The sequence below is a fragment of the Orycteropus afer genome, unplaced genomic scaffold (assembly GCF_000298275.1).
Source record: "Orycteropus afer afer isolate SDZICR_OR568_19922 unplaced genomic scaffold, OryAfe1.0 scaffold00144, whole genome shotgun sequence".
In the NCBI taxonomy this organism is placed as follows: Eukaryota; Metazoa; Chordata; class Mammalia; order Tubulidentata; family Orycteropodidae; genus Orycteropus; species Orycteropus afer.
In genome coordinates this window covers 3,335,460-3,346,507 of record NW_006921731.1, presented here as the reverse complement: position 1 = coordinate 3,346,507, position 11,048 = coordinate 3,335,460, and the positions used below count along the sequence as shown (strand labels likewise).

General features: G+C 37.9%; 1 protein-coding gene across 1 annotated transcript in view; it reads right to left on the bottom strand.

The window, feature by feature from the left end:
• The window catches only part of RAD18 (RAD18 E3 ubiquitin protein ligase), a 207,545-nt gene that overhangs the window by 20,133 nt on the left and 176,364 nt on the right, over positions 1-11,048 (bottom strand). The window contains exon 12 of the mRNA XM_007945846.1: positions 9,257-9,319. Coding sequence (XP_007944037.1) covers positions 9,257-9,319 — 63 coding nt within the window. The remainder of the gene's footprint in view (positions 1-9,256; positions 9,320-11,048) is intronic.

The window sequence follows — 11,048 nt, the reverse complement described above, 5'->3', positions numbered from 1 at the left end:
ATGGGTCTCTCCTCATCCAGAGCAAAGAAGAATGAAGAAAACCAAAAATTAATGGAAACAATTAGTCCTAGCGACTAGTACACCATCTGATATGCAGCCTATACAACTATGAGACCAGAACTAGATGGTGCCCAGCTACAATTGTCATCCACGTGGAAGGGGATCTATCTAGGAGATCCTTGACAGAGAGGGAGAACAATGTGGAACAAAACTCAAAATCATTTAGAGAAAAAAAAAAAAAAAAGGAGGGGGGGATGACCAGTTTGCTGCTCTGATAGAGCCTGGTGGAACCACTCAGATTATGGCCCCTAGCTGCCCTTCATGTCTGGAATTGAACCCACACCTGTGGTTTCTAGCCAAACAAAAGACAAGCATATAAGTTGAACATTTACCTGAGGTAGATACATTCCTTGGAGAGAACAATCACAGGAGAAAGAAGGGTTGCTTATGCACAGGGAGATAGCTCAGGGGGGCAGGCATGCATGGAGGGATGGACACTGGGAAGAGGAAAGTATGGGGAGGAAGTGGGAGGGGAGCTGTTGCATTGTGGCAAACTGTGGTCAATGTCATGAGACAAAGTGTATGTGAACTGCTGTATGGAAAGTGAATTTGCTCTGTAAATCTTTACCCAAATCACAATAAATAAATTAAAAAAAGACAGTAAAGGAAGAAAAGACCAAACTAGATGGCAGAAGAGACTCTAAAACTCGCTCTTGAATGGAGAATAGCTAAAGCAAATAGAAGAAAAAATGACAAGATAAAAGAGCTGAACAGAAGATTTCAAAGAGCAGCTCAAGAACACGAAGTCAATTATTATAATGAAATGTGCAAAGACCTGAAGTTAGATAGCCAAAAGGGAAGAACACACTTGACATTTCTCAAACTGAAAGAACTGAAGAAAAAATGTGAGCCCCAAGTTGCAATATTGAAAGATTTTATGGGTAAAATATTGAATAATGCAAGAAGCAGCAAAAGAAGGTAGAAGAAATACACAGAGTCACTTTACCAAAAAGAATTGGTCGATGTTCACCTATTTCAGGAGGTGGCTTATGATCAAGAACCAATGGTTTGAAGGAAGAAGTTGAAGCTGCACTGAAGGAATTAGCAAAAAGCAAGGCTCCAGGAATTGATGGAATATCCACTGAGATGTTTCAACAAATGGATGCCACGCTGGAGGTACTTAATAGTCTATGCCAAGTAATTTGGAAGACAGCTACCTGGCCAACTGACTGGGAGAGATTCATATTTGTGCCCATCCCAAAGAAAGGTGATCTCATAGAATGTGGAAATTATTGAAGAATATCATTAATATCACACACAAGTAAAATTTTGCAAAAGATAATTCAAAAACAGTCACAGTAATATACTGACAGGGACCTTTCAAAATGCAAGCTGGATTTATAAGAGGATGTAGTACAAGGGATATCACTGCTGATGTCAGATGGATCTTGGCCAAAAGCAAAGAATACCACAAAGTTGTTTACTTGTGTTTTATTGACTGTGAAAAAGCATTTGACTGTGTTGATCATGACAAATTATGGATAACATTGAAAAGAATGGGTATTCAAGAACACTTAATTGTGCTCATGAAGACCCTGTACATAGACCAGGAGGCTATTGTTCAAACGGAACAAGGGGATACTGCATGGTTTAATTAAGGAAGGGGTTGTGTCAGGGTTTTATCCTTTCACCATACTTGAATCTACATGCTGAACAAATCATCCAAGAAGCTGGATTATATGAAGAACCTGGCATCAGGATTGAAGAAAGATTCATTAACAATCTATGATATGCAGACAACAAAACCTTGCTTGCTGAAAGTGAAAATGACTTGATGAATATTAAAGAATACAGTCTGCAGTATGGATTACATCTCAACATAAAGAAAACGAAAATCCTCATAACAGGACCTATAAGTAGCATCATGAAAAGTGAAGAAAAGAATGAAGTTGTCAAAGATTTCGTGTTACTTGGATCCACAATCAACACCCACGGAAGCAGCAGTCAAGAAATCCAATGTCGTGTTTCACTGGGCAAATCTGCTGCAAAAGACCTCTGTAAAGTGTTGAAGAGCAAAGATGTCACTTTGAAGGCTAAGATACACCTAAGCAAAATAGGGCAGGAGTGGCAATATTAATTTCTGATAAAACAGGCATTAAGACAAAAACAAAAGGCACTCTGGTCACATAGGGCCCAAGGCATTTGACTAGCCAGAAGGTTGGTAGTTCAAACCCAGAAGCCATTCCACAGAAGGAAGACTGGGCAATCTACTTCCATAAAGATTGACTGATTCAAAGATTTACTGAATCAAAGAGGGTTGCTATAAGTCAGAATCAACTCAAAGGCACTGAGTTTTAGTTTTTAAGACAAAAACCACCATAAGAGACCAGGAAGGACATTATACAATGATTAAAAGATCAACTGAACAAGAGGACATAACCATAATAAATATCTATACACTCAATGAAAGAGCCCCAAATGCATAAATCAGAGCTCTGGTAGCTTAGTGCCTAAGGCATTTGACTGCTAACCAGAAGGCTGGTGGTTCAAACTCACCAGCCACTCCTCGGAAGGAAGATGGGGCAATGTACTTCAAGTGATACTGCCTCGGAAACCCGAGGGGTCACTATGAGTCAGATCCGACTCAGCGGCACAAAACAACAACAACAGAACTGAAAAGACAAATTGATGACTCCACGGTAGTCGTAGGAGACTTTAATACACCACTTTAATAAAAGAACAACTGGAAAGAAACTCAACAAAGATACAGAAGAATAAACCATACAATCAACCCACTCACCTTAAAAGACATCTACAAAGCACTTCACCCAATAACAGCACAATATATATTCTTTTCCAGCAGAATGGACCACATGTCAGGCAACAGAGCAAGCCTCAATACTCTACCAGAGCTCCTTCACACCAAACTTACTGAATCAGAAATTCTAAGGATGGACTTAGCAATCTACATTTTTTTTTAAACTTTTATTGTGGTGAAAACATACATAACAAGACATTCACCAATGTAACAACATCCACATTTACAGCTCAGGGACACTGATAACATTTTTTATGTTGTGCCACCATTTACTGCTATCCTTTTCCAAAATATCCCACCACCTATTAGCATAAATTCAATGTCCCACAAACCAAAGCTTCTCCTCTCCCCCTCCCTCCTACCCCTGGTACCCACTAATAATCATCTTCGATATACATATATGTAGAGAGAGAAATTTTCCCTCCCCTTCCTTCCCTGGTAACCAATGGATAAAGTTTCTTTCCATATGTAAACCTTTCCTTGACTCTACAATAATGGTCTAATACAATAGTGGTCCTTCTGTGATTGACTTAGTTCACTCACAGCATAATGTCTTCCAAGTTCATCCACATTATGCAGTGTTTCACAGGTTATACATTATTCTTTAGGGTTTTGCATAGTATCCCATTATACGTATGTACCACATTTTGGTTATCCATTCCTCCACTGATGGGCACTTAGGTTGTTCCCATCTCTGCTACTGTGAATACTGTTGTGATGAGCATGGGTGTGCATATATCTATTCATGTACTGCTTCTCACTTCTTTAGGCTATTTACTTAAGTAATGGGTTTGCTGGATCGAATAGTATTTCTATTACCAACTTTTTAAGGAATCACTATACCAATTTCCACAGTGGTTGTATCATTTTATGGTCCCACCAGCAGTATATGACACTCCCAATCTCTCTACATCCTTGCTAGCATTTGTTATTTTCTGTCTTGTTGAATGTTGCTATTAGTGTTGGCATGAGATGGCATTTCATTGTTGTTTTGATTTGCATTTCTCTAATGGTTAACGATCATGAACATTTCTTCATATGTTTTTTGGCTGCCCGGGTATCTTCTTTGGTGACATGTCTGTTCATGTCTTCTGCCCATTTTTTTAAATTGGATTGTGTACTTTTCTGATATTGAGGTATTGGAGCTTTCTATAAATTTTAAAGATAAGTCTCTTGTCAGATATGCCATTGCTAAATATTTTTCCCAATCTGTAAGTGCTCTTTTTATTCTTTTGGAGAAGTCTTTTGATGTACACAAAAATTTAATTTTTAGAATTACTACTACTACCCAATCATCTACTTTATCTTCTGCTGTTTGTGCATTTTGGGTTATGCTTTATAGTCTATTTATGTCATCAATTGGGACCCCTAAGTTTGACCCTAGTTTTTCTTTGATGAACTTTATAGTTTTAGGTTTCACATTTAAGTCTTTGATCCACCTGAAGTTAGTTTTTGTATATGGTGTGAGGTATGGATCTTGTTTCATTTTTCTGCAAATGGATATCCAGTTTTGCCAACACCACTTGTTAAAGAGACTATTTCTTCACCATTTAATGGGTGTTGGCCCTTTGTCAAAGATCAGCTGACCATAGGTAGATGAATCTATTTCTGGGTTCTCAATTATCTTCCAGGGGTCTACGTCTCTGTTGTTGTACCATTACCAGGCTGTTTTGACTACTGTGGTTTTGAGATCTAGGACTGTGAGACCTACTTTATTATTCTTCTTCAGCAGTGCTTTGCTTATCCAAGGTCTCTTTTCTTTTCCATATAAAATTAGTAATTGGTTCTTCCACAGCTTGAAGGAGAAGTAGATGGAATCTGGGTCAGGACTGCATTGAATGCATCGATTGCTTTGCGTAGTATTGACATTTCACAAGGTTCAATCTTCCTATCATAAGCATGGTATGTTCTTCCATTTATGAGATCTCTTACAGTTTCTTGAAGTACTGTTTTGTAGTTTTCTTTATATAGGTCTTCTGTGCCATTTTGTTTTTATCTTTTTTCTGATTGACCCCTTAACAAAGTAGTATTGAGTTATTTATCTTCAATCTCATTAATTCTGTCTTCTAGTGAGTCAATTCCACTCCTCTGCCCATTCAATATGGTATCTATTTCTGAAATGTTAGTATTAATGTTCTGGATTTCTATTTGTTGTTTTTGTATCATTTCTAATTCATTTATTTTGTCAGTTTGTTCTTGTATTGTTTTGATTTGCATTTCTCTTGTGTTTTTGGATTTGTTTTCTATTTCTATTTTGTTCTAATTTTAAATTGTTCTAGAGTTCTAGAGTCTGTGTTTTCCTTAATTTTATCAGTGTTTTCTTTGTTCTCTCAACCCACTGAAGGTACTTAATAAATATAATTCTTTTGAATTCCTTATCACAGAGTTCCAATGCTGCTGCTTCTTCAGGGATGATTTCTGGGTCTCTATCCTGGCCCCTTCTTTGTACTTCTTTATCTTGCTTTTCTGTGGGAACTGGGATGGTCAGTTGTGTCCAAGACATTGCAATGTCGTTGTCTTTATAGTGAATTGGTGGTTGTATATTGGTGTGATTAGCCCAAGATTTTTTTTCTTCTTTATTTTGTTTTGATATACCTCTGTGAGCAGAGTACTGTGCACCTCTATTCACTAGTTACTAGCACTTAGGCATTCACTGCCTGTCTCCTGGTGGGTGTGACAGAGAATGACAGTGTGTGCACAAATCTCTGTTAGCTGGTTGTGAAGAGCATTTGATGGTGAGTTGGGCTGGTATAGGCTACCACCTACCATTGGTCAGCTGGTGTAGAAGCAAGTGGTGGCCCTCACTCAGTGGGTGGGACTGCAGAAGGTGCGGGTATGGTAGGGTCATGTGGGAACAGTTGCTGTCTCCCACTCAATTAGACAAAAAAATTTTAAACTATCAAAAAAATAAAAACAAGAGACCAAAAAACACAAACCACATAAACAAGAATAATCACAGAAAAAAGGAAAAGCAATTAAATGAGAAGAAAAATTATAAATATATATGAGACAGAAGAAAGATAAAGAGAAAAAAATAAAGCCCACAGTATCGGGGGCCAATGAGAGAAAAGAGCAAGAGTAAAAGAATGATAAAGAAAAAAATAAGAAAACTGCAAAAAGGAAAACAAGGGATGGGAAGAACCAAAAGGAAAAAGGAAAGAAAAATGAAGGGAACCAGGAAATGGGGGGGGGGCAAGAACAAGAACCAGGGAAGACAAAGAGAAGGAAAAATAAAAAGGAAGAAAGGACAATAAAAAAAGAGAACCATTTAAAAACAAAATTAGATGAGACATACAGCAATGGAGACAAGATGTCAAGGATGATATCCCGTGTTTTGGCTTAGGCAAGTGTATGAAAAGGAACACTGGAAAAGGATCACATTTTATATCACTTGGTTACCAGGGATGGGAGGGGAAGGAAAGGAAAATTACTAGATAGGTAAGAGACAAGTTTTGATTTAGGTGAAGGGAAAGGAAATATACCAAAAGTGAGTAACCAGCACAATAACACTAAGGAAAAGGAAGACAAGGGGAGGTACACAAGAGGTCCAGACAACAAAGGTAAATACTTGTACATGCAGAATACTGCACCATCAGTAATAACAAATATTAATCTGTGGATGGACAGGTAGACAAGCAAGATGGTGGGTATGGGTTGGTGAATGGGAATATACCCATGACCACATACAGGTTTGGCATATGATATTTCTATACACATATTTGTATATTTTATATATATATATATACACACACACATACATTAGAGTGAACAGGAAGCAAAGTTATGATAACTTCATAGCCACAGCCAAACACCTTGAGGGAGTAAGTCATTGGGCCCATGGGCTCAGGACCATGGTTGCTGGAGACAGGACCATAGTTGCTGGGGACATCAAGCTCAATTGCCATAACATACGACACAAAAACACTATTTTACATCCTACTTCAGTAAGTAGCAACTGGAGACTTAAAAGCTTGCAAGAGGCCATTTAAGATGCAACAATTTGTCTCTCCTAGTCTGGAACAAAGCAGTGAAGAAAATCAAAGACTCGAGAAAATAATTAGCCCAAAGGACTAAAGGACCACATGAACCCCAGCTATCATGACTCTGAGACCAGAAGAACTAGATGGTGCCTAGCTACCACTGCCAACCACTTGGAAATGGGTCAAAACTGGAGATCCTGAATAGAGTAGAAGAAAAATGTGCAACAAAACTCAAAATCATTTAAAAAAAAAAAAAAAAAGTCTGATAGAGACGGATCAAACCCCTGAGACTATGGCCCCTAGTCACCCTCTAGGCCTGGAATTCAAACTCATTCTCATGGCTTCCAGACAAACAACAGACAGGCCTACAAGTTAAACTATTATACCAGGTAGTTACACTCCTTAGAACAACCAACCATGAGAGATCAGAAAGGCAGCATTTACACCATGGAGACAGCTCTGAGGGCAAGAATGCATAGAAAAGAAGGACATAGGGAAAAGGTAACCACAGGCAGGAGGTGAGAAAAGAGCTGTTGTTACATTGTGGAGACCGCAATCAATGTCACAAAACAAAATGTGTATGAACTCCTGAAAGGAAAAAAAATTTGCTCTGTAACCTTTTACCCAAATCATAATTTTAAAAATAAAATAAAATAAAGGGCAAAAATAAATCAATAAAACTTTGGAGGGACACTGGAGAATAAATAAGATCAAGTGTTCAGCTTTTTACATGTTGACTGTGAAGAGTGTTATCCCAAGGGGAGATATCAAATAAGTAGCTGGATACATGTATCTGAAGCTCAGCAGAGGTATGGGCAAGAGATGTAAGTTTACTTTGAGATAAATTTATCTTCAGTAACATCAACAAGTAATAGCCTTGTTGAGGGCAAACCAGAAAAGGAAGCAGAAAAGAAATAGCTGGAGAAGCAAAAGAAAAACCAAAGTGCTATGTCTTAGAAGCCAAGGAAGAGAGAAATTCAAGAAAAGCAAAAAAAAGTCAGTAGTATAGAATACTACTAAGAAGCCAAGGAAGATGAGGCCTAAAAAATGTCCTTTGGACTTAGCAACACAGAGGTTTCAACGATTTTACTGAAAGTTATTTCAGCAAAGTGATGAGACTGGTTGAATAGGCTGAAGAGTAAGCGGGAGATTAGGAAATGAAAAGGATAGTAGAGACAATTCTACTAAGAAGTGAAAGAGATACAAAATGGTACTTGCAGAGGAATGAGACTGAGTGACATGTTTTTTGTTTAAGATGGGAAAGATCTGAGCATGATAGACACCCTATGAAAAAGACACACTTGAGAGGGAGAGGTTGCCTATATAAGAGAGAAATGGGAGAAAAGATAAAGTTAAATTTCTGACAAGAAGGACCTGATAAGGTGGAAAGAGGAACTAGCCTCAGATAGAAGGAGAGACATCTCTTTTATTAAGAAAGAAGGAATGAGGACAAAAATGTACACAAAAACAGACAGATTTATATGACTGGCAATGGGAAGATGAAGATTCCCATATGATGCCCTCTATATTTCTCTATAAAGGAGGAGAAGTCTCAGCTAAGGGTGGAGTCATTGACAGGAGTCAAGAAAGTTTGAAAATATCATTGTAAAGAATGTGACAAAAAACTGGCCACAGAAACAGAGTGAAATTGCTAGTTTTGAAGGCTCATTTGAGGTATGTGAAAACAAAATTATAGTGAAACCAACCAATCTGACTTGGTGCATTACTACTGATCACCACTTGTAGAGGGAGATTTATGAAATGGTAATATTCTTCAGCATGGTTCCATTCCTCCTTACTGACCAGTGGGATCTAGAACAGGTCCCTCCTACCCTCATCATTCTTACTTCCTTAACTGATTCATATATGGAATGAGAGAAGAGGTGATATCCATTTATCTTACAATAAGCAGGGCTCAGGGAGCTCTGGTGGCACTGTAGTTAATGCATCGGGGTGCTAACCACAAGGTCGGCAGTTCAAACTCATCAGCTGCTCCACAGGAGAAAGATGAGGCAGTCTGCTTCCATAAAGATTTATAGCCTTGGAAACCCTATGGGGCAGTTCTACTCTGTCCTACAGGGTTGCTATGAGTTGGAACCAACTTGATGGCAATGGCAGCAGGGTTAAGCAGGTATCATGATTGCCGACATCAAAGAAGGTATTAAAAGTTTTCTAAAAATTCTGGGCCAGTACTTAAGGCCAAACTAACTGCTTATAAGAACAATTTATCTTTACAGAAATTATTTGTAGTAAGTAACTAGAGTTGTTACACTAGATCCCATTTTTAAGCAGAAATATATAGCAACAAGGAGTAAATGGAAAATCTTTACCTTGATGTGTGTGGATTATTACTTTCTCAAGTCAGTAGCAAAACATTCTTTTGTTTGAAAATCAACGATATAGAATTACAGTTTTTCAGGTCAAAGCACACAATTATTTCTTGATTATGAGAACTCACTTATGTGATGCTTCCCAGGCTTCTTCTTCTTCTAGGAGATCTCTTATGATGTCTGAACTAGAACTAAAAGGATATGTACATCAATATTGCCAGACAATAAAGATTGGATGGCTCCATTTATATATAATTCTAGAAAATGCAAGCCAGTCTATACTAACAGAAAACAGCCCAGCAGACCAGTGGTTACCTGCAGTTGGAGGGGGGAGTAGTTTGGGCAAAGAGGGATTACAAAGTGATGCAGAAAACTTAGGGTAATGAATACGGTCATTATCTTGATTGTGGGGAAGGTTTCATAGCTATATGTATATACCAAATTGTGCACTTAAATATAAGCAGTTTATTATGCATTAATTAAACTTCAATAAAGATGTACAAATTTAATAAATCTGCAATAATAATAATGTCACTAGAGCTTAATAAACCCCTCAGTATAAAACCTGGATTCAAATAGAATACAGGCATGAGTCTTTTCATGAATAAGACTTGATTCCTATGGCAATTGAAGATCAAACTGTTTTAAAAACGGCATTCGAGTAATAAGATTCACAAGTAATACCAACATCCTATGTGGCTTTTAGCTCTTTTTAACTAAAGTAAGGTGAAATTTAATTAATTATTATGGAATTTGTTATAATGCAACCTGGCTTAAAATGTGTACCTTTGGCCTATCTGGCAGGCGTGCAGGGTAAAAGAACATTATAGAGGACATCCTTCATTTCTTTAAGACAAAAACTTTTTAGGGCTTTTGGTGACTTTTTCTTAACCAAATTAATTCCTACCAATTCCACCAATAAGTATTTTTGTCTCTTTCTTTTGTTTTAAAGATATGTACATCAATATCAAAAAGCCTTTGTTTAGACATCTAAGAAGTAGAATGTCACCAAACAAACAAAACAAATCCACTGCCATCAAGTCAATTTTGACTCGCAGGAACCTGTATAATAGCAGTCACTACCCCAGGGCTGAGAAGGATAAAACAAAGAAATGAACTCCCATTCTCAGGTGAGAAATGACAGGTTTGGAAATGTTAGTGCCAACCATATTTCTACTGATACTCAAACAATGAACAAAAATTTTTAAATTATGAAGATTTAAAGTGCTAACCAAATTCACTGCCATTGAGTCATTTTCTGACTCACAGCAACCCCTCCTTGGGTTTCCGAGGCAGTACTTCTATGGAAGTAGATTGCCCAGTCTTCCTTCTGAGGAATGGTTGGTGGGTTTGAACCACCAGCCTTCTGGTTAGCAGTCACATGCCTTTGACACTATGCCACCAGAGCTCCCAAATTGAGTAATGCTCCTCATTTATCTTTTATTCACTACAGCAGCACATGTATGCATTTTTCAAATAGTACATGGATTTCTGAGCCATTCTTTGTCTGTAGGTAAGTTGTGATGGGCATGTGCTTTCATAGCCCCACTACAGTAATTCCTTCAGTCCTCTGGTTTAGGAACCACTGATCCAAGCAAGTCAAGGTCCCTAAGCATCTACCATTCCTTTACACTGCTGGTGAGACCACTGTCAAGAGGGGGCCTCCTGAGAACAATAATACATTAATTTAGCATCAGTCATTTTCATCTCAGAGTGAACTGGCTTATAACAGTCTTTCCCATTAAACTGCTGCTAAAAGTAATCTTTACTAGTAGGGAAGGAGAGAAAAGCATCCAAGACAGATTTTACCAACTTTATATTATTTTTAATTTACTTATTATTATTCTCCTAAGAGATAGGGAGCTCTAGTAGCATAGTGGCTACGGCACGTGACTGCTAACCAGAAGGCTGGCGGTTCAA